General features: G+C 46.8%; 1 protein-coding gene across 1 annotated transcript in view; it reads right to left on the bottom strand.

Annotated features, from left to right (window-relative positions):
* Positions 1-24944, bottom strand: part of Dclk3 (doublecortin-like kinase 3) — a 50531-nt gene that overhangs the window by 17211 nt on the left and 8376 nt on the right. The window contains exon 2 of the mRNA NM_172928.5: positions 3086-4923. Within this exon, the coding sequence (NP_766516.2) occupies positions 3086-4923 (1838 nt within the window). The remainder of the gene's footprint in view (positions 1-3085; positions 4924-24944) is intronic.

The following is a 24944-nucleotide window of genomic DNA, read 5'->3' as shown; positions in this document are numbered from 1 at the left end:
AGACTCCCAGGAATGTACTTACAAGACAGGTTGGGTTCCTTACTCACTGCAATAAGAGATTGTACACTCAGCTGGGGTCTTTGTCTAACTCGAAAAGCACTCAAAACTCTCAGCAGATTGGCAGATTTGGAAGACTGAATTGGGGACAGTTTGATGATGCTTTGGGTTGGGCAGGTGGAGAGGTAGGAATAGTTCCGTGGTGCCCCTGTTGAGACAGGGTCTTTAGAAGACCAGGTTGCTCCAGCATTGGAGAAAGCCAAGGGTGATCTTCATGCCCTGATCCCCCTGCCTCTACCTCCCAAGTGCTGGGCTACAGGCACATAGCACCACATCTGACTGACTCATTGGGGTGTCTTGTTCCCATGTGTAGGCAGGAGAAGGAGGTCACACTCTCTGACAGCTGTCATGGGGACATGTGACCACATTCACAACTTAAACAATGCATCCTGACATTATTACAAAGAGGCTGCTTCTTTTTTTTTTTTTTTTTCCTTGATCCACCCAAGACACAGTGGCCCTACGGGAAGCAGGCAGGCATCCTGTGACATTTTTATGTTGAGCAGGAGCGTGCCAAAACCAAGCAGGGACTAACATGCTGGCTTCTGTATGTCAGGGAGCTGCTGTTTGTTCTCATGTCTACTGTAGCCTAGCCATCCACGGCACTACTGTTAGTGTTCTATTCTCATTAGATCAGGAAGTTAAGGCCAAAGAGATGGCCCACTGGGTAAAGATCCTGGCCAGATTGACCTAGACACCTTAGCTTCATCCCTAGAAACCAAGTGAAGGTGGAAAGGGAGAACTGATTCCACAAAGCTGTCCTCTGATCTCTATACATGGTGCCATTGCATGCATGCTCCATGCTCACCTCTCTCTCTGTCTTTCTCTGTCTCTCTCTGTCTCTCTGTCTCTCTGTCTCTCTGTCTCTCTCTCTCTCTCTCTCTCTCTCTCTCTCTCTCACACACACACACACACACACACACACCCCATCAGCTAAGGATGTATTTGGTTGTTTAATCATGTGCATATGTGAGTGTATTATCTGTGTGTGCATGTGTACATGTGTTCAGATGTCTGAGTGCATTGTCTCTGTGTACACGTGTGCATGTGTTCAGATGCCCGGGGATGTTAGAAAAGGAATGTTGGATGCTCTGGAGCTACAGTGATAGGCAGTTGTGAGACGCCAACCACGGATGCCGGGTGCTCAGCTCAAGTCTTCTAGCAGCAAGCACCTTTAATCACTGACCCATCTCCCCAGCACCAATAAAAATGTTTAAATAGAATAAAAAGTCAGAAAACTACATGTTATATGGCTATTTGCTTCTAAGCAAAGCCTTCATTCTTCGAGAGGTCAACGAGGAAGGCTCTTAGGACTCATGATGCTTAGAAACTTATCAGGCTCGTGAGGTTCCTTCCCCCAAGGTTAAGTAAAGACAGCAAACTCCTGCTGTCGCAGAAGAGACTCTCCTGTGAAGCTGCCTGCAGGTGGGGCAGACAGTCCCAGGGATGCAGCTTGGGTGGATCCCCAGCATCCTTGCAGGGGTGAACAGTGATGCAGCTGCCTTGCATTATCCACACTCCCCTAAGTAACTCTAATAAAACCATTGGTTCACGAAGCTAAACCTGGTTGGCATCATTTCTTTATCTGGCACCTGTGCCCTGTCTAGACTGCATTGAATTTTGCTCCTGTTTATCTAGGGAAAGTCGTTCAACACTAAGGTCCAGAAAAGTTAAGGCCTTAATCAAAAGAAAGAAACCAAGAAAACCAGGAAGCAAATTTGGGGGACCTGCCTTCCTGTGCTAACTAGTTTTATGTCAACTTGACACAACTAAAGTCATCTGAAAGGAGGGACACCTCACCTCCATAAGATCAGACTGTAGGCAAGCCTATAGGGTATTTACTTAATCAGTGATTGATGGGGAAGGGCCAGCCCATTGTGGGTGGTGCCATCCTGGTCTTGGGTTCTATTAGAAAGCAAGCTGAGCAAGCTAAGAGAAGTAAGCCGGTAAGCAGCACCCCTGTGTGGCCTCTGCATCATCTCCTGCCTCCAGGTTCCTGCACTGTCTGAGTGCCTGTCCTGATTTCTTTCAATGAACAGAGATGTGGAAGTGTAAGCCAAATAAAACAGTTTTCTCTCCCATTTGCTTTTTATCACGGTATTTCCTCACAGCAACAGAATCCAAGACACTTCCCCACCAGCCTCCTATGATCCACACACATGTCTCGCCAGCTCTGCAAGCTGGGAACTCCTTGCCATAGCATTGTCCGCAAAGAGGACACAGGGAGGGTCAGATGGTCGATGCAAAACTCGAGGGAGAAGCCGCCACCAGTAGATGCTCACAGTCTATGGCAGAGGATATGTAAACGTTCAATAAATTAAGTCACATGGTTGCCATCAAAGCAAACATGTATCTCCTAGGGAAGAGGAAATGTTTTCTGCCTTATTTTATTTCAAAAGGTTCATATTTCTGTAACAATCAAAACAGATTTATTCAGCAATTTAGGAACTATAACCAAAATTTTAAGCACTGAAATAAGCATGTTAAAGTAGTGTAAGGGAATATTCTTGAACATAAAGGTTAACACAGTGTGTCTTTGTCAGGGTTCCTATTCCTGCACACAACATCATGGCCAAGAAGCAAGCTGAGGAGGAAAGGGTTTATTCAGCTTATACTTCTACACTGCTGTTCATCTCCAAAGGAGGTCAAGACAGGAACTCCCACAGAGCAGGAACTTAGAGGCAGGAGCTGATGCAGAAGCCATGGAGGGTGCTGCTTACTGGCTTGCTTCCCCTGGCTTGCTCAGCTTGCTTTCTTATAGAACCCAGGACTACCAGCCCAGGGATGGCACCACCCACAAGGGGCCCTCCCACTCTTGATCACTCATTGAGAAAATGCCTTACAGCTGGATCTCATAGAGGCATTTCCCCAACTGAAGCTCCTTTCTCTGTAATAACTCCAGCTTGTGTCAAGTTGACATACAAAACTAGCCAGCGCACACTGAGAAGCAGTTGATATTCATCCCATTCTACCTTTTCATAGACCACCCCCCACCCACCCTCTTGCAACAGCAAAACTCCAGACTTACCAGGAGGTTTTCTGGTTTCACGTCCCGGTGGACGATATTCTTGTCGTGCATGTGGACGAGGGCCTTACACAAGTCTGTGATCATAACTGCAGCCTCGGGCTCTGGAAACTTCACATTTTCAACGATGGCATCAAAAAGGTCCCCTCCCTGCACATACTCCATGATCAGGTAGATCTCCGCCTCCGTCTCGTAGACCTCGTGCAGTTTCACAATGTTGGGATGAGAGAGACTCTGGATGATTAAAATCTCACTGTCGACAATGTCCTCCTTACCCTTCAGCTGGGACTTGTCAATCATCTTCATGGCGTAAGCCTGCTTGGTCTCTCGGTGCCTGCATTCCTTCACGGTGGCAAAGTTGCCATCCCCAATGACCCCACCTATGTCATAGTGCTTCTCCACATCCGCTGAGATGATGCCCTTGGGCCTCGGCTTCCGGCCACTGGGTCGTTCTGGCCTCTTCTCTTCTAGCTTCCTCTTAGACTCCTTCTCTGGCGCCCTCCTCTCTCCTAAGCCGCCTGGCTTCTTCTCGTGCTCTGCTTGCTTCTCCTCCCCTCGGGTTCTGGGGAGCTGTGGGGGTTCGGCCTGCTGCTCTCTCCGGAGCCAGGCGGCATGCTTGCTCCTGCATGTGTGCCGGTCCTCTCTCCTCATGTCTATCGGCCCCTCCTCTACAGCTGGTGGCCCTTCCACGAGGTCCTTCTGGGCCTTGGGTGCCCCCTGAGGATGACTGTCCTGACTTTCTGAGCCTCTGATCTCTTTCTTGTCTGAGTTGCTGTTGGGCCTCCTCAGTTCCTGAGGGGGGTCCCTGGGACTGCCCCGATGGCTGTCACCCTTCCACCCTTCCTCTCCATCTGTAGATTTTGCCTCAGAAGGCCTCCTGCAGCTCTTGGTCCTCACCAACTTCTCGGAATCCCTCTTCTGAGCTCTCCCCAGGTCCAGCTCACTGGTTCCCAGCGGGCACGGCTCCCTCTGCAGGCCCAACTGCAGCTCTCTTTCTCTCTTACACTTCTCACATCTGACAATCTCCCCGGAGGTCTTTTCGATCTCCACCCCCAGATGTTTCTCTCCACTTGCATGAGTCTCCTCCTGAGTGGCTGCCCCGGGTGAAGGCGGGCCACCAGGTTCTGACTCCTGTTTCCCTCTTACCCACTTCTGGGCCCTCGCCTTGTCTTCTGGGGCCAGCACTGTGGAAGTCTTGCCCTGATGCCTAGAGACTGCCTTACTCTCCATTTCCGCGCTATAGCTTCCTGCCTCCCCACAGCGGTGACTTCCTTTCAGAAGCTTGCTGGGAAGTCTGCTTCTCAGCCTTGGGGAGGGGACTCTACTGTGAGGGGCCAGGGCAAGAGCCCGGTTCTTAGGATACAGCTCCTCCATGGCCAACTGGATACTCTTCAATGTCAGCGGCTCTTTGCCCATAGCTATGAAAGCATCACCCTCCCGGAAGAAGTCAGACACACTCTTCACCTCCCTGCCCTTGAGGGTGAACAGCTTCCGCACACGGTCGTTCTTCCAGCGTGGGAAGCCCAAGGCTTCGGAGATGTCTGATAGGAGCTGCTCAAAGGTCTGCACTGAGCGCCGGTTGAGGAGCAGGGTGGCCTTACGGAGGGGCTGCCCACCCAGCTTCACCACCGTCACCACCCTGGGCTTCAGTGGGCTGTGCTCTGCGCGGACTGAGTGGAGGCTGCTCTGAGGGCTGAACAGCGGCATGACGGCACCACGTGGCCCCAGAACTGGCTTCTCCAGAGGTCCTCGTCCCGCAGGTAACCAGGGGCCTGGCAGCTTTCTCTCAGAGATCTTCGAGCTTAAGCATTTCAGAGAATGGTCACATGGGCCTCGGTGGCCTGCAACAGGAAAAACACAAAGGAGGTTAGTCAACGTGGGTTTAGAGAATCCTTTGGACGTCTGGGTTGACTGAAGGAGGCACTGGAAGTGTAACTCGGTCACAGAACAGCTAGCCAGCACACCAAAAGACAGGGGTTTCATTTCCTAGCCACAATAAGCAAACAAACAAACAAACAAGATGATAGGTAGATATAGATAGGTAGATAGATGATAGATAGATATTCTCTGGTCACTGTTTAAGTATGTGAAATGACAGAGCCTTTAAGCTTTATGTCTTAGATTCAGTCTCCTCTGTAGGAGCCCAGAATGGAACCAACAGAAGGCAGAGGTGGCTCTTTTCGAGAGGCCTCCCCTGAGCCAAGCCACACCTGGGAAATCTAGAGTCAGGGCCTGGCCCACTGAACACAAGTTAAAGCCCCAAACTGTCTGCCTCAGATGCAACATGAAGTTAACATTTCAGAACTTTGGGGGTCTCTGATCCTTCTCATCTTTTTGCACAGCTAGATTTTCATCTCCTACAAGGAAAGCTGGATGAGGAGATGGCATGATGGTAGCAATTGAGGCAGCCCAGGACTTCCATCCTGGAGTGACACTGAACTATTTCTATAGACTCAGGCAACTTTTTGTGCTTCCTCTTTTTTTTTTTTTCCTACAACAATAGGAAGGTAACGTTTCCCTCCCAGTTTTGTAGAGTAAATAGGAACGTGTTCATAGTTCATTTAACAAAATACTTACCCTATAATCTTAGTATTGGCTTCTGTGTTATTATTCCATTCAGTTACGGTACAAGTCTACATGCACAGCTTTGCCTGGGTCAGAAACACTGCGAGGCCAATGTGGGAGAGGGGGAGGTGCTAAAGCTCTAATTGAAAGCGTGCATAAATGATTGGTGTAAAGATCTTGAGGATTTTAATCCAAGTAGAGAAACCTCATCTCTAGAAGATTTTTATCTCCATATCTAAAATAACGTTCATCTCTGTGTTACAATGTGTGTTTAAGAGTTACAATGTACAAAGAAAGCCCTGGATTCTATCTCAGCACCAAAAAGAAGAAAGAGAGAGAGAGAGAGAGAGAGAGAGAGAGAGAGAGAGAGAGAGAGAGAGAGAACTAGGTATGGTTACACAAGCTTGTAGCCCCTCCAGCATCAGGCACGTACGTGCGCGCACACACACACATACATACACACGGTACACATATTTACATGCAGTAAAACACCTATACACATAAAGTAAAATAATAATATTAGTTTTAAAAGTCCATAAGCATGGGGCAGGAGAAATGTTCTAGTGGTTAAGAGCACAAACTGGTCTTGCAGAGGACCAACATCAGTGCCAAGCAGTTCACAGCCACCTGTGACTCCAGCTCCAGGGGGTCCAGTGACTTCTTCTAACCTCTGTAGGTACTGGACACACACACACACACAAATATTTTTTAAAGGCAAAAATATTTTTAAGTAACTATATTGTTTAAAATTTCAAAGTGATTACCTTGAAATCACTTTGTATTTGAATCAACCACAGCAGAGACCCCACTTGTGCTGGGATGGACAGCTTGGCCCTCATGGCCACACAGAATGTGTTTTGTTTTTTAATTATAACATGCAATCTGTTCTGAGACAATTTCTATCTAGGCACACTGTCGATCAGATGACAAAGCTCAGCTAGCGCTGAGCTTCCCACAAGCCGTGACTTTAGGAGCTTGATAATCACAGTTACAGTCAAGGGATTTAGTTATGGACATCTGTTATATCTTCTCGCAATCACTCTGCCCCAGTCGTAGGCAGCACGAACACTGCCTGTATCATGGAGCTGAGGAAGGTTATGAGGGAAAGTGGCCATGAAATGCACACATGTGTGTGAAGGACGAGTAAAGAGTAAAAGAAACTAAAGGTCCTCATATACGGTAGGACCTTGATTAAGACTTATCAAACCCTTGGTTGCAAAGTCAAAGAATAGGAACCGACGACTATATCTCAGCCAATATCTCAGACAGGAACTTTCCCAAGTGAGGTAGAGAAAGGATAGCCTAAAGGATCAAATACTGGCTGAGGCCAGAGACCACCCCCAAGAAAAGTCAAGAAAGAGATGGATCAGATGCAAATATCAGAAGAAAGAGCATCCAGAATGACTGAAGGACAGGAGTTAAGTTGAGCCTTCAGCACTAAGTGGGGTTGAGTCCCCTACTAAGGGCCCAGGACCCAGCCATGGAGTTAGAAAGATTGTCCATGTGGTCCTAAGGTTACTACAAATAAGTGAAAAACCCAGGATGGAGCAGAAATTTCAGTTATTTAGAGAAATGGTCAATCTCTCCATGACAGTGTGAAACCAAGGGATGAAACTCTTGGGGGAGAGCAGGAAGTGGGATAATAGCAAGCTCTGTGGCAGCCATGAGAAGCTAAATTCCTAAGCTATGGGTTTTGGAAGAGAAGCATCCTCTAATGCAAGTAAGAGGAGAGAAGAGTCCTGACAGCAAAGAAACAACAAACGCATTGGTGGCAATGGATACTTATCATGGAAGGAGGCTTGGGAAGACCCCAGAGAGAGGTCTTAGATGGTGCATCAGGGTGGTATAGAGCAGTGCTCATGAAAGAGGACCAACACTGGATGCCCTCCACACTGGAGAGCAACCTAGGGAGATGTGAGCCATAGTGGGACCTGCAACCTCACAAGCACAGACATTGAAAGGCCATGGTATGGATCTTCTGATGGGCAGCTTGACCCCAAGGTACCCAAGCCTGGAGGGAAGAAGAGTCAGGATGCTCTACTGAGACATTTGCAGAAGACTCTGCCCAAAGCTTTCATGGAACCCTGGAAGTAAGGAGAACAAGCTGATGGTACTGTCATCTCTGAATATACTGAATATACTGAGGAGACAACCCAGGACACAGTCAAGTGGAAGAAGGTACAGACAGAACAGTTCCGTTTCCACCACAGAGCATCTTTTATGTTCAGTGCACTACCTAGACACCCAGATCATTGACTGGAAGCTCCATCGTCTGAAAGAAGACAGAGAACTCAGCCCCCTACAGTCCTAGCAACAATGGCCCTACAGAGTTCTAAGTACATCAAGGAATGAGGGAGCCCCAGGAAAAATGCAGCTGTGTTAGTTACTGTGTTTGTTGCTTTTCTTATAACTGTGACAAGACACTTGACAGAATCAACTCAAGAGAGGAAAGGTTTATTGGGGTTCAAGGAATACAGCCCACTATGGTGGGGAAAGTCACAGAAGCAGGAGGGTGAGGAAGCTGGTTACTTTCCATCCATCATCAGAAAACAGAGAGAGATGAAAGGCTGGTGTTTCAATGTGCTCTTTTTGTTCAGCCCAGCACTGCAGCCCACAGAATGGTTCCACCCACGGTTACATTGATCCGTCCATCCCAGTGATCCTGACCTGGAAACTTCTTCCAGAACACACTCATAGCTTTGACTCCTAGGTGATTCTAGACCCTGTTAAGTTGATAATCAAGATCAACAGCTGCACACGTTTTGCCACAAACAACAACGTCGCTGTTTTGTGCGCCAGGTATCATCACTGACAGAACCACTGAATGGGCTGAAACAGGAGGGCAAACGTGATCACAGACATTTGTCTTCCACAGGGAAAACCACCAAGGAAAGCGTGTAACGGACAACCAAGCAAGAGTGGTCCATTTGAGAGAACTTCACCTTGCAGCTGAAACATTGAATGTAGAATCAGAAGGCCGCCATTAAATCCTTAGTCTCATTATCTGAGTGTATTCAGGGACATCCAGGATCCTTCTGAGTTTCTGTTTCTCTGCCTGTCAGTCACTTTGTCATTTCGGAAGAGAAAAGTCCACTGAGGAAATGCCTCCATCAGATTGGCCCATAGGCACATCTGCTGGCATTCTCTTGATTGTTGACTAATGTGGGAAGGCCCAGGCCCACTGTGGAAGGTGCCATCCCTTGCGGAAGGGCCTGGGATGTGTAAGAAAAAGGGCTGATAGTGAGCCGGGGAGCAAGCCAATCAACAGCGTTCTTCCATGGTCCCTGCCTCTGCTCTTGTTTGAACTTCTGACCTGATTTCCCTCAAAGATGGACCGTGATTCAGGGTAGGTAAGCCAAAGAAGCCCTCTCCTCCCCAAGTTGCTTTTGGTCATGGTGTGTATCATGGCAATAGAAAGAAAAGTTAGACACTGCCAAACAGCCACAGTGTCTCATTCATACATGCAAGCAAGACAACCATACACACAAAATTTTAATTTTTTTTTATTAAGAAGAGAGTTACAACCAGTTGCTACAGGGAACAAGCAATGCCTGATTGTTTCTGACGCCTTTAAAGACTATGTGGGGAAAAAATGAGAATTGGAATCTTAAAAATATCCTGTAACATCCGATAGAAAATAAATACATAAAAATTTTTAAATTACCACATCTAACACAGCATCATTAACTCGCTCTCCCTAGCAGGGAAATTCCCCCCTGAACTATTTTCTGTGTTATCAGCCTCTCTGTTCCTGGCGAGTCCCCCGGATTAATCGCAGTTGCCTCCAGACTTGATACTGAGACTATTCACTTAAGAGGCCGGGGGGGGGGGGGGGGGGCGGGGGAGCAAGACTGGGAGAAATTTCCCTTTTGACTGAGTCGTTTGTTCTGGGCGTTTTCCAGGCGCCATTTGGGAACAAACACATTCTGCTCACTTGTGGCTATGAGACCAGAGAAACATCTGTGCAGTCCCCTTCTGGTAATGCAAACATCCCAAGGAGAGTTTTCTAAATGAATTAAAATCTGGGAACATGGCAGAGATGCTGCCGTTCTGTACCTTGGAAGCCCAGCCGGAGTTCCCATCATGGAAGGTGGAACCACTGACAAGAAAGGAAGCCAGAGTGCCCTGTTGCTTTATGTTCTCATCACTGGTGACAACTCAGTCTACCACCTCAGTCTTTACCAAGTCTTTATATCATGACATTGACTGAGCCACCCTGAGGGAGATTAAATTTGTTTTTCTGCTCTTATCTTAGAAGTGCCTCTGTTTTGCATTGGTTTTATCTGCTGATCTGGTTACTGGTTCCCTAGATGCCTCCAGGCACAGAAGCACCTCACTGTCCCTGAGAGTGACACCTGCCAGTCCTTAGCCTGTTCCTAAGCTGCTCAGAACAGCCGTGGTAGAACTAATGCGACCCCTGTATTGCCTCCAGTGTTCCTGGGGACCTTCTCTAAGGACAGGATCTCTCTGTTCCATCTTTGTCCCTGCACATCTTACAGGTATGATACATTTGGGGTTGACGGTTTTGGAGGTGGGGTGCTGCACTTGTCCCTGCACTGGATGTCCTGCCTGGCTGCAAGAAGTGGCCACTTCAGGATCCATACCACCCACTGCTAGGAGTCTCAGCTAGAGTCACCACCAAGACAGCAAGGGGAGAGGGAAAGGGGGGGAATGGGAGGGGGAAGAAGAACCAACCCTAAACAACAACAAAAGACTGACAAGCAGGCTCTGAACTCTCCCCGGTTGTACCCACTGCCTCCTTGAGTGACTATGTTAATGGTTAAGCCAGCAGCTTGCTGGTTAATTTCCAATTTGCTGCATTCTGTAGTGCAGGCCTTCCTGAATATCAGAGTTCACAGGAATCTCATAAAGTTTGTTAAACACACACAGGTGTCCAGTCAGTCTTCTGGGGGTTGGGCCCCGTGATTTGCATTTCTCATAATCGATGTTACCGATCCCTGTCACACACTCTGAGAAGCAAGGACAAACTCAAACCCAGGGTCTCCTGGGAGTGTGGCTTGTCTGCAAGTGTCTAGTTTTATAATGAGGAACAAAAACATGGTACCCTAACAGTGATGAGGGACGCGTGTGATTCCCTTCCACGGGGAACAACAAGCAGGCACAGACCTGAGTGTACACCTCTATTGGCACCAGTTACCAGAAGAGCAAGAGGGCTAAGGGATTACCAGGGAAGGCGTTACTGCACACAGCCTCCTGAGATCCTGGGAGGAGATAGCCAGCTGAATGCCTGAAGAGCGAACAGAAACTGGGGTGTCGCTAAGCTGGAAGAGTGCCTGCCTCCCTAGCATTCATGAAGCCCTGGGTTCTACCCCAGCACAGCATAAGCTGAGTGAAGGGGGGGGTGCACATCTGTAAAACCAGCATTTGAGAAATGGAGACTGGAGAATGCAAAACTTGGTGGTATCCTCCAGCACATAGCAAGTTTACAGACAGCTTGAGACCCTGACTCAAAGGAAGAAAAGGGAACAGGGCTAGAGAGATGGCTCAGTGGTTAAGAGCACTGAACTGCTCTTCCAGAGGTCCTGAGTTCAATTCCCAGCAACCACATGGTGGCTCACAACCATCTGTAATAGGATCTGATGCCCTCTTCTGGTGTGTCTGAAGACAGCTACTGTGTACTCATACTGGGAGGCAGAAGCAGGTGGATTTCTGAGTTCAAGGCCAGCCTGGTCTGCAAAGTGAGTGCCAGGACAGCCAGGACTACACAGAGAAATCCTGTCTCAAAAAAAACGAATGAACGAAAGAAAGAAAGAAAGAAAGAAAGAAAGAAAGAAAGAAAGAAAGAAAGAAAGAAAGAAAGAAAGGAAGGAAGAAAGAAAGAAAGAGAGAGAAAGCATCTCGGCGGTCGCTCGCTTGACCCTGTTCACAAGTCCTAGAGAGTTGGTTCAAGAACCTCTGAGCTACCGGGAGAAGGGAAGGGGGAAGGGGCTACGTTCCCAAAGCCTGAGTGACCTCTGGGCCCCAGGTGACCGGGTATAGGCCTGATCAGGAAGAACCACCCTGCCTGCTGCCCTGTTCAGGCTCAGCTGAAGCCTCTGAGGAGATGGAGACAGCCAGAGGACAACAGAGGGAGGAGGGGACAGAGGTTGCATAGCAACTGGGGGAAGAGGAGGAGCCACATTAAACCTAAGCGACCCAATGCCCTGTGGACTGCAGTTGTAGGTGGAGGGCCTGTGTGAGCTGTAGGGCAGCTGGGACCCAGTGCACTGAGCATTAATATTAACATGGCCCCACTCACTCCCAGAACTGACTGTAATGGTGATGCTTTTCTCTGGCTCCCTTGCCTCCCGATGGGCATTCCAGCCACTGCCTGGCACGTACTCCCCAGCCCCTCTTCTCTCTCATTGGTTCCGAAGTGGCCTGAACTCTTTTCTTGAACAGACCTGTCAGCATTTCCTGACAATCTACCCTGCCCTCAGGAGGTCTCTCTCTAGGACACTTGAGGAGGCTGGCCTGTTTTGAGCCTCCAGCAGCTCTCCCTGGGGACTGCTGGCCTTTCCTTCCTGCCCCTGGGTTTAATGTTTCCTCCCAGTTCGCCCACGACTGCATCCCCAAGGCTCTGCCACCTACTCAGTGAAATCACAGAAGGGTGCAGTTTCCAGGCCCAACTACTGTCTCTCCTGACCTGAATTGTTAAACCCAACGCTGGCAGAGGAAGTTCTCTGGCAGCCTTGCCTTGTGCTGAGTGCTAGATAAGGGGGTCTCTTTGATGGGGGTCTTGTTGGAAGCCCTCACCCTGCCTTCTGCCTACCCCTCCAGCCACCCACATGCTAAGACTTGTCCCATCTAGTGACTCCAGATTCTCCAGCCCACTGGCCAGTGCCATAGAGCACTTCAAACACACCAAGCCAAAAGGAGCTTTAACACACTTCCTCCGTAGGGTTTAAAGGCAAGACAGACATGCACCATGGATTCTTTAAACAATTTGTTTAAACACAGATTCTGTTTAAGCCAGATTCTGTTTGGGAAACCTCTGGGGGTGGGGGGGTGGACCCCACTGGAGGAAGTAGATCTCTGAGAGGCCCTGCCTCCACCCCTTTCTGCTTCCTGTTCTGCTGAGATGTAAGCAAGAGGCTGCCACGAGCTCCTGCAGTCAAGGGGTCATTGCCCCCAGGCCTTCTCTGCCACGATGGATGGTATCTGCTCAAGCTGTGAGCCAACTCAAACGTTTGCTTCCTAAAGTTGCTCCCTGTCCGATGTTTTATGACATCACCCAGCACTCGGGAAGCAGAGACAGGCGGATTTCTGAGTTCGAGGCCAGCCTGGTCTACAAAGTGAGTTCCAGGACAGCCAGGGCTTCACAGAGAAACTCTGTCTCGAAAAACCAAAAAAAAAAAAAAAAAAAAAAAAAAAAGAAAGAAAAAAGAAAAGAAAAGAAAAGAAAAGAAAAGAAAAGAAAGGTAACAAATGTGTTCCCTATAGGTGAGGCTAGAGAGAGCAGGAGGAAGGCAGACTCCCAGGGCTGGGCTGTGGGTTACAGGGTCATTGGCTCCACAGTGAGCACCTGCCTAGCATGCCTGAGTCCATCCACAGCATCACAGGTTTTAAGACCAAACTCACATGTCTTCCTTTGCTCATTTCTGTATCTCCACTGTTCTGTTTGGGTGGAGTTAGATAAATGTGAGGACACGTGAACCCTCTTTCAGACTTTGCAGCTAGGATTTCCCATTTGTCGTATGTGTATCTGAACAGGTGAGAGTTCCTCATCTGCTACTGTAAAAGACAGAAGAGTGATACAGCCTGCAGATTCCTTAGATGGTCATTTTTAAGAGTTGAGTGTGGTGGTGTGCACCTGTAGTCACAATACACAGGCGAGATCGGGGCAGGAGGATTGCCAGGAGTTGAAAGCCATTCTGACTTTCTAAGTTCAAAACCTTGTTCCCCCCTCCCAAAAAAAGTAATTCTAAGTTTTAAGTAATATTGATTTCTTAGTAAGACCACTTCTGTGAGCCTCAAATAACTAAATAGTGAGCAATTAAAGTGATGTTAAGAAAGGTAGTTCAGAAATACACAGCTTTAGGGGGATGGAAAGCTGGCTTAGTGGTTAAGAACACTTGATAGACTTGGAAAGGGCCAGAGTTCAGGTCCAATCTGCTGCTCACAAACAAAGTTAACTCCAGCTCCAGGGGATCCAGTGCCCTCTTCTTCACCTACAGAGGCTTACACTCATGTGCTCACACACATACACACACATACACACAAACACACACAGACACACACATACATACACATACACACACATACACACATACACACACATATACACACACATACACACATACATGTACACACACATAAACACATACACACATTAATTAAAAATAAATATTTTTATTTATAATATATTTAAAATATAATAATTTTTAAATTATTCATATTCATGAGAAATGAATATGGGACATAGTGGGGTTGACTATATAAGATAAGTAACAGAGAAATATTTTTAATGATTTTGTGCCCATAACTAATATAAATGAAATGCATTCATTCCATGGACAACAAATATTGTCTGACTTCACTGTGCTGTTATCTGAGTCTTCGGTGCACCTAACTGACAAGACGCTTCTCATAAATATTCATCAACATCCTGGCTGATGCTGTGATCTACTTGACTTTCCGCTAAAACCTCTCAAGAACAGCTTGCATTGAAACAGAAATCCTTTGTAAACAAAAGTAAAGTCACAGATCCAATCTCAGGAGGACTGTGCCAAGTGCTAAGGCTGTCTGAATACAAATATCTGTATATGAAAACACCTACCGATAGGCAAGCAACCCTTAATAAATATACAACTATCTATACAGACAATGAACACTCAGCAATTACCACACAGGTCAGCAGTAGGCATGAAAACGATTTTTCCTGGATCCTGAGCTCTTTGGCACAAAAGCACTGGCACATTTGGCTTGTCCTTTGTAACCACAACATAAAGCAAACTTTGAGGGTCTGCAGAGAAAACAGTACAGACTCCAGGCCCAGCAGTGGGCATCAACGCCTAGCAAGACAGCTTTGCCCTAGTTGTAAAGCCAGCTGGCAGCCCACTGGGTGAAGTACAGTCACACTGTGTTCCCAGAGCTCATATTAAACAGGTGAGCTTCCCCCGAAGTCCCTGCAGACAGCGTGATCTAAAAAACAAACTCTCTAAAGCGAACAAACAAAGAAGAATATTGGCATAGAGCAGATTAAGGTGTAACCACTTCTTCCATCTCGGGACTCAAACTGGGTTTGGTTTTCTTCTAAAAGTAGGAAAGGTGTGGTTGGAAAGCCACCACACGTGTCCTCGAAGTTCTGGGAACCATCCCAGTACCCACTCAGAGAAGCAGAGGCCAGGATATCATCACAGTTGCTGGCTGAGTCCAGCATCCTCCCTCGGTGGTGCCTCCCACACCCTGTAAATATGGTAGCAAGGTGCCAGCCATAAGTTCTGCTGTGTGCAGGAAACACTCACCACACTGTGACTACAGTGCAACTGAGGCAGGCTGGCTTCCCTGCAAGAACAACTCCTCACAAAGCCCACTCCGCTTTCTGAGGGCATCAAACACAGATGACCTCAGAACCTCCAGTTGCCCCTGGCAGCTCCTGGCTTCCCTGGGGAGTGAAGAGTAAGAAAAATTTTGGGTGGGGAGGCAAAACAATACTGTTTCCTTGCAGAAGCATGGCTTGCAGCAGTGGAGTCTACTAAATAAATGGATTTGCTTGGGAAGACTCCAGGCATATCAAGCTGTAGCCATGGCCGAGGTAGGCTGGCAGCAAATGGCTTTACGTGAGAGAAGCTGTAAGTGGTATTGAGGAAAACAACCTGTCACGTGCTGGGCGAGCACGCCACCCATAGACATAGGATTTTCTCTTCTTGTGTCACTGCTCTCCCTTCCTTCCCTCCTTTCTTCCTCTTCTTCCCCCTTCTCCTTCTTTTGAGGCAGGGTCTCTCTGTGTAGTCCTGGCTATCCTGCAGCTTGCTATGTACACCAGATTGGACTCAAACTCAGAGAGATCTTTCTGCCTCTGCCTCCCAAGTGCTACAGTTAAAGATGTGTATTGTAGGATATTTGATCACACTGTGAACCCTGAAGTTGTGTTATTTACTGAAAATATCTGTTTCTAGTTGTGGTGTGGCTCAGTCCTTAGGACGCACCTTTAATTCCAAACAAGGAAGGTCAAGTTAGTTTGTAGAAGGAAGCACCCATGTTTGAAAGTGATGGCTAATTGAGTGGCAGACAAAGCGATGAATCAGAGAATAATTTGACAGAATAGGCTATGCCCAACTCTCACAAGAAGAGAGAGGAAAGGGAAGCTAATTGAGGGGCAGTGCAGAGAGATGAAGAGGCAGTTTTACCAGGAGAGTTTTACAGAGACAGACTGGAGAGCAAGCTAGACACAGGTGAAGATGGAACAAGTCAGAGAATGAGAAGGAGCCAGAAGATTAGAGCAAATTGCCAAAGTAATCATGAGGCCAAGCAGAGCACTTCAGGAGAGGCAGTGAGAGAGAAGCCAGGTTGAATCAGTCAGTGGGGAGAGAAGTTTTGAGCCAGAACAACTGAACTGAACCAGCCCGCCAGAGCTCAGAAAGAAAAAAAAGGGGGCTGGGGGAGGAAGGTGAGCCTATTCAGCAACAAGTCTCAGAGGCTGAAAACATTCTAGGCCTAGATAAGATTGTAGGAAGGCTAGAAGCTTCCGGGACTAGTCCTAGGTTAGCTGACTGAGACAGGAGACCTCCAAGACAACAATTACTACAGGAGAGTAAAAGTCACTTCTACAGGTGTGGGCCTTCATGCCCCGCTATTCTGCCCCACGTGCTATCTAAAGCTCTCTAGTCAGCTTCCTGCAGGCCCAACACAACATACCTCTGGCTGGTGCCAGTGCCCCTCAGACCCAGCAGGCGACTGGGTGGCCTCTAACCACTGCTCTTGCTGTCTTGGCCCTGGGGACCCCTCCATGCCCAGTTCTCCCGTGGATTATCTTCTGCTGCCTGAACTTGCTCCATTCACCTCATGGGTCCCACCCCTGCTCTATAGTTACACCAGGCTTGACCATAGATGACTGACAGACAGACAGACAGCTGCCCCAAGTGAACATTCCAAGGTGCCAGGCATGCACTGGAGTTCTCCATATGTGCCCCTCTAGAGACAAGTTTATAAACACACAAGTGGATGATTCTCCAGACCTCACTGGTGTGCTGTTCGGGGGCTTCTCCCATATACCTTTCCTTTGCTCACGCTTTGCTCACGCCTGCTACAGACCCCGTGTCCTACTCTGACTCATCTGCTGAGGACCCAATCTGCTATCTCAGTACCACCCCTCTGTACAGTCCCAATAGAGGAATTAATGATATGCTTTGACCTCTGTCCAAGGCCCTCCATCTCTAATACCACAGCTACTATGATGTCACCGTGTCTAACATGGTGGCACGTAGTAGAATCTCAATAAACACATGTGAATGAAATGAGTGGTTCGTTCACAGTGATCATTGGTGATTGCTTTAGTTCCTGATTTTAAAGCGATTACACTAAAACAGATACTGGCAAGATTAAGGGAAGAGTGAAAAACATTTATGAAAAAAATACAAAAGGAAGGAAGAATATGCCTATTATCGGCTGGGTTATAGAGGAAGGTAACTAATTTTAGGTTAAAGAAATTCAATGCCAACATCCAGATGGAGACAATTTGTACACCAGAAAGGCCAAGTTTCTGACAGTTACATAAGGCAAATGCAAAGCTTTCCTTTTTTTCCATATAAAATGAACAGATATTTAATGTTCTATTCCATCCTTCCAAGTAAAAGTCCATCACTCATGATATGTGTGTGGGGTGTGTGTGTGTGTGTGTGTGTGTGTGTGTGTGTGTGTGTGTGTCGGTGTCTGGGTGTGTGAGATCCAGTGTCTTCCTTAATCATCCTCCACTTTGTTATTTGTTATTATTACTGTGTGTGTATGCATGTGTGTGTGAGTGTGTGAGAACCAATGTCTTCCTTTATCATCCTCCACTTCGTTATTTGGTAGTAGTAGTAGTAGTAGTAGTAGTAGTAGTGTGTGCACAAGCACGTGTGTGTATGTGTGTTTTTGTGTATGTTTGTGCATGCACAAGTGTACTCTCATACCATGGTGTGAGTATGGAGGTCAGAAAATGTTGTGAAGTTGACCCTCTCTTTCACTTTTATGTGGGTTCTGGGGAATCAAATTCAGGTCACCAGGCCCAAGATGGAAGTATCTCTTCAGGACAAGCCTTCTCAGCAGCCCCTTCATCTTATTTTTAGGGACAGCATCTCTTACTGTGCCTAGAACTCACTGGTGAGACTAGCTGGCCAGCAGGTCCCAGAGTTCCTCCTGTCCTTCTCCCCAGCCCAGCACAGTGACTAAGAGCTGGTGTTATATGTGACTTCTTAGATGGGAACTGGAGAGCCAAACTCAGAGCCTCCGGCACGGCAAGCACTTTACCAGCTGAGCCTTCTTTTTCTCCCTAATTGTTACCAAACTCCTTAGGAGCATTTGAAAACCCACACACTGTCCAAGACAGCACTCTGGGGCTTAGGAGAGAAGGCTCAGTCTGCTTCTATGCACCGGCATCCTTCACTGCTCGGCACTGGCCACAAAGGAAGCAAAAATAACTAAACAGAGAACCCGGCAGCCATGGAGTTTGGGCTTTGTAACAGACCAAATGGTTTAGAAAACAGGAAGTAACCTACATAGAGGCCTGGGGACATAGGATCCTGGGACTGTCAACTAGTTACCAGACTCTCTCCTTGTGAGTGTGGCAAATGTCTTCCTTTCATGGTGTCAATGTGTCTGTCTATAAAACACCCTCTTCAAGAGCAGGAAAATGTCTTCAGCTGTCTAATCCATGCATAAAACAATCAAATCACCAGACATCTAACTTAAAGCAACACTCAAAGAAGCGCACAAAAGAGCTTCCATACCCAATACACAGCACACTTCCACCCACAAACAGAAACTTTCTCTTAAGTCTGAGACTCTACAATCCTGGGGCTTCAGGTGACCCCAAGGTCCCAAAATATAGAGGGAGCTGATGCGTGTACACCAACTTCTTTCGGATTCCTTTTTATTTTTAAAGTGTAACCTGTCATTTTGGTTTTCTCAACATGCGCACAGGTTAAGAACACAACTTGGAGTATGGGGTCCTGACGCTCGCTTTCATGTTAACCGGTCTGGCCTGCCGGGCCCGTTCTTTAGCATCAGTGAGGGGGCGGCTACCCCTGGCATCATCTGCTGTTACACTGGCAATGCTATTACTGGCAACTGTCAATTGTCTTCAAGAAACCTTTGATGTGTGCACTACCGGAGTCTCTCTCTGACCAGACACTGACGGATTTTATATGTGTGAGAGGTGATGTTTCAAAGAGAAATGGAATGCTGGATCCAAGCTCTTTGTCTTCACGGCACCTATAACTCTGCCTGGCTGTGAGAACAGGACCCTGTGATGTTCAGATCCTCTGCGGTCTCCTCGCTCCCTCTCTCCTCTACAGATTCACTTTAATTCTAGGACACACCTATTTATTGATTCTGAACTACCTGGAAAAACAACTCGAGCTCACGAAATCATTTTATTATATGTTTTTACTACAAAATTCAATCTAAAAACAGTCAGATATAAGGTAAAAATATTTAATAACACTTTTCTTATACATTAATTTTAATGTATTTTGGAAAGTTTATACACGTACCAGCTTTCCTTCAGAAACTTCAATAAGCTGGGATTTTTTTTTCAACATTTAAAAATTCTTAGTATCTGATCAATGTAAGGAACAGTACACCGCTGTGAGAAGAGGCTAGCTTGATTGGCAAAATGCTTTCTGCACAAGTCTGAGGACCTGAGTTCGATTCCCAGCTCCGATGTAAGAAGCTGGGCACAGTGGTACCTCTTGTAACCCCAGCACTTGGGGAGACAGACGAAGGCAGATCCTCGGGCCCACTGTTCACCAGTCTAGAGTCACAAGAAAGGCCATCCACTGCAGATGGTAATACCATAAGAAGTCAAGGCTGCTCTAAACAGCTCCTAGTTCTTCCCCATTGTAACTGGTAGGTGTGAGGCTATTTAACACTAATTAATGTAAGTTTCCAGGGAGAACAAGGAGAGAGGCTAGTAGAACACGGGTTTCTTAAACTTCTTCCACTCTTCCTGTGGCACATGCCAGTGGGAACTGCTTCTTGGAACATGTTCCACAAATGGAGAATCTAGATGAGGGACAAGGTGCCAATCTTCAGGGAGTAAACAGTCTCTCAGAAGGCAGGTGTGCCCTTGATCACAGTGTGTGTGTGTGTGTGTGTGTGTGTGTGTGTGTGTGTGTGCATGTGTGCATGTGCATACATGTGTGTATATTTATGTGCACACACGTTCATGTGGTGAGAAGGCATATCTGTGTAGATGTGGAAGCCAGAGGTTGGCATCAGGTATTTTCCTCAAGTCTTTTCCCTCTTATTTTCTTTTTGAGACTGTCACTTACCAAAGCTGGAGCTCAGTTTCAGCTAAAATGGCTGGCCAGGGAGCCCCCCACCCTCCTGGGCTCCTTCTGTGAGCATCCCCCCCCCCCAGAGCTGAGATTACCAACATGTGCACACACAGCTTCTTTCATGGCTGCCAGGGAACCAAACTCGGGTCCTCAGACTTACACAGCAAGCATTCTACCAACCAAGCCATCTCTCTAGCCCAGTCACAAGAATCCTGCTACCAGCATTGATTCTGTAGGACACAGGCATCCCCAGTGTCTCTCAAGAGTTGACAGATGTGCCAGGTGGTGGCGGTGCATGCCTTTAATCCCAGCACTTGGGAGGCAGAGACAAATGGATTTCTGAGTTCGAGGCCAGCCTGGTCTACAAAGTGCGTTCCAAGACAACCAGGACTATACGGAGAAACCCTGTCTCGAAAAAAAACAAAAAACAAAAACAAAAACAAAAAAACAGTTGACAGATGTTCTGATTTTATAATCATCAATACCCAGGATGCTATTTTGCATAAATACATAGAAAAATGGCAACACTATATTTGGGGGTCATTTCAGAAACTGTTAGTGGCGCACGCCTTTAATCCCAGCACTCGGGAGGCAGAGGCAGGCGGATTTCTGAGTTCGAGGCCAGCCTGGTCTACAAAGTGAGCTCCAGGACAGCCAGGGCTATACAGAGAAACCCTGTCTCGAAAAACCAAAAAAAAAAAAAAAAAAAAAAAAGAAATTCTGTCCCAATCCCAAGTCAAATTTCATTGAATTATTCTTTATGATACTGGAGCCAGCAACTTAAACCGTTCTTAAAGTGAATCATTCCAAAACATTACAAATATTACTAATTTTATACTTGATGTTGAGTAACAGCAACATGAAAAAATTAAAAAGCCTTTAGGTTTTTGTAATTGAATTGTGTGCTTTCATAAGAGCAGAAAAACCTTAATATTAAAAAAAAAAGCACTACAGTTCATAAAGCATAATAGCCTTGAATCAGAGCCACAGTGTTTTACTCAAGGTGTGTTGAGGTTAAAGGTCACGGCAGCATGCGAAGGGCAAAGTGCACATGGTTTGTATTAGGAGCCAACCCTGCCGTGACATTCCATTAGGAAACAGCCACAGACACGGCCAGAAACACCTCAGGTTTGTCACCTGTTTGCGTTTGAATTAATTTTTCGTTGTATGTTCAGAAACCTTTCTGTTGCCAACTGTTTTTCGTGACCCGCCCCTCCCCCCATCCAGTTACACAACCCTGTGTGGGTTGACACGCACAGTCTAAGAATCTGTAATGCAGATTCTCATATCTCACTGCAGCGAGATGATCAAAACGGTTCTGCTTCAGAGACTCAAGGAAATCACAAAACTACCACCTCCAACTAACCGCCACTTCATACTATAATTTAACATAGAATCAAAGATGATTGCATCCCAAGCAGGCAAGCTGGAGTCGTTCTTAATTCAATATTAGGACAATGGGCTAATAATGATTTGGAAGTAGAGTGAATCTGAATTTTCATTCTGTGAATAACACCAAAATGTCTTCTGGAGGAATTACAGGCAACACAGAAAATCATTCACATTTACTTTAATATTAGCCCCCCCACCCAAGAGCACTTTAAAGATGAGGAGTGGCCAAGGATGGGGATATAATTCAGTTCAGAGATGTTTGCCTGGAGCATCCAAAGCACAGGCGGGGGGTGGGGGGTGGGGAGTGGCACCCTCCTGTATCCCCAGCATTCATGAGGAGGATCAGAAGTTCAAAGTCACCCTTAGCTTTATTAGCTGGTGGGCAGCCAGTCTGCAATACATGAGATCATGTCTCCAAAAAATTAAATGAATAGATCAAACATGAAAATAAAGTAAAAAGTGAAAGTGTGGGTCATAGATCCCCAGAATCCTTAGGGGATCAGCCTGATGTTCAGCCAGACAAGCTACTGCCTAGGATAATAAATGTCCAGAACCCAACGGGTCACCACAGTAGGCTTTTGCTCTAATGAGTCCCTGGGTGATCACGAAGCTTCTTCCATATCAGCTCCTCCATCTGAGGAACTCGGTCCCCAAGATGGCCAGAGCAACAGAGCAGAGTGGAGGTAGTGCCTGACCCTTAGCTGCCTTGCATAAGAGATGACACACAGTATCCCCACCCAAGGATCTAAATCGATTTGGCTTAATCTGCTGAGAATCTCTGGAAAGTGCAGACATGCGCCCTACTCATGGCTGTCCTGCCTAGAGGAGAGGAACACTGATGCCTATCTGTTTCCTCTTGGCAGCTGAGTGCCGCTTCAATACTCTAAACTGCTCAGCTCCTCTGACCTTCACCAAACATGGACAAGCTATGCCCCTGCAACCAGAGAAAGCCCTCTAACAGGGTCAAGATGGTAAACAAAAGACAGGAGAGGTGGTGTGATTAGGGACCTGGACAGGAACCATGGTGTCAGCTGAGAAAGGACATCTTGGGTATCTGGCAAGACCCAACTGTCTCTGCCACACAGAAACTGAAGCTCCAGAGGGCTCTAGTTGCACACACCTGAAGCCAGCACACACACACACACACACACACACACACACACACACACACACACACACACACACACACACAAACACAGACTCTCTACCAGCTTCACCTAAGCCATCTCCACAGCCACTCCTAAAACCCTGTCAACCTTGAACTTGAAGCCCAAAGATGCTTCCTACAGGGGCAGTGCCTGTGGGGTCTGCTCCCTTGGAGAGGTGCCATGATGGAGGTGGGCTACATAAGGTGCAAGGATCCTGTTCTTAAGGAGTGTGCAGTCTGGGGAAGAGGCAGGTATGCACTTGATCTCAGGACTTCTGTGTGTGTGTGTGGGGGGGGGTATGTGTGTCTGTCTGTCGTCTGTCTGTTGTGTGCATGTGCATGTGTATGCATATGCATACATGCTCATGTGGAAGCCAGAGGGTGATATTGGGTGTTTCCCCATATACTTGCTTCCTGGTTTTTTTCTTTTCCTTTTGACACATTCCCTCACTCAAGCCAGACAGAGCTCACTTTCAGCTAAACAGCCTGGCCCAATCACAAGATTCCCTAGCACCAATCCCAGCAGAAGCAGAGGAAAGAGCTCCGCTCTTTCCTGGGAGGTTCAGCAATTCTGCTTTGATTCTCCTCCCCAAGTCAATGAGGCTGAAAGTCCAACCCTGGTGAAAAGAGGAAAGAAAAATGCACTTGGGCATGCTGGTGCATGGTGCTTCCTTTAGCTGGTATTTTAGGTTAGCCATTATAGAGAAAGAAAACACAGAACGATGTTTAAAAACATTTTCCTTTTTTTATTTTTTAATTTATTCTCTCTCTCAGTGTTTGTGTGTGTGTGTGTTTGTGTGCGTGCGCACATGCGCATGCTAGCACATGTGTGGTAGTCAGAGGACACCTTGCTGGAGTTGGTTCTGTCCTTTCACCAGGCAGATGCCATTGGCAAGTGCGTTTACCCACTGAGCCACCTACCTCACCAGCCCGAATATTTCATACTGAACATTTCAGTTACCATAAGACTTTTCTCTAGAAGTCATACACAGGTTTGTTTTATGACATTTTATCTCTATGTTTCCTGTCCTTTCTTTTCCCTTCCTCAGTGTGTAGAGTTTCCATCTGCCACTCCCCACAAGTATTTTAAGCCTCTCTGCCTTAAGAAACTGAGTGGAAAGTTTACTGGGCTCTTAAAGTTGAAGTCGGATAATGAATCTCACAGCAATATGACAGCTTCTATGTCAAAACCATCCATAATTTTCTCAACTCTTTTTCACTTTCCTTAAAAATGTAGGAGACAAAAAGAAAAAATGTAGTCCTAATTAGACAAAGTGTTTCAGACCCAACAAGTCAGAAGCAGCAGACACAAAAGACAGGATAATAACTCGACCGACCAGATCCATCCAGAAAAGAACAGATACAAGATGCACAAGGATTTCAATGGCTGGTTTCAGAAATTTCATGTCAGAGAAGATAGATGGTAAATGCTGTTGGGTACCTGTGGTTCTCATCCTCAATTTGAGTCCTGTATCCTCTCCATGGATACCTGTGGTCCTCATTAAAGTCCTGTATCATCACCATGGAAACCTGTGGTTCTCATCTCCGGCAGCAGCAGCACCAACCACCCCAATCAAAGCCTTTCCATCAATCCCCACATGCAGTAAGTCTCCGAGTCCTGTTGATGTAGCACCAGACAGTCTCCTAAATGTGGTGCCTCTTCCTCCCCGTTCCCATAACAACTGCTTCAGCACCTACTCACCACTCCTGCTCATCACATCCGACCTCAGCACCCACCCCATCACATCCAACCTCATCCTATTGCAGACATACCCCAGCTTGGTCTCTTCAGCCTTGCTTCCTGCTCCTACCAACCCTTGGCAAAGCAATGTCTCTCAACCACAGAGCTGAGAGTTTAGCTTAGAGTTGTAGTGATTCCCAGGAAAGCCTGACTTACTCTAGGGAACCACAGGTCCTCAAACACTGCCCTAACTTTGTGCTTTGATTTTCACTATGTCCTTTAAAAAATATTATGAATCATTCGCGTGACTGTTCTCTGGTCAGGTTTTGCCATATATATTTCCCCCATATGTATTCTTGAATTATCAATGTAATTTGCTTAAGGAAATGTGTTTGTATGTGTGTGTGCATGTGTGTGTGTGTGTGTGTGTGTGTGTGTGTGTGTGTGTGTGTGTGTGTGTTGTGTGTATTTGAGACATGATCCCTCTATGTAGATCTGACTTTCCTGGGACTCATTATGTACCATGGCCTGGCTTTGAACTCACAGAGATCCCCCTGCCTCCAATTTCCAAGAGAAAATATTAGTTTTAATTTTTAC

Source organism: Mus musculus, chromosome 9, assembly GCF_000001635.26.
Source record: "Mus musculus strain C57BL/6J chromosome 9, GRCm38.p6 C57BL/6J".
Classification (NCBI taxonomy): domain Eukaryota; kingdom Metazoa; phylum Chordata; class Mammalia; order Rodentia; family Muridae; genus Mus; species Mus musculus.
This window is presented reverse-complemented; position numbering and strand designations above follow the sequence as displayed.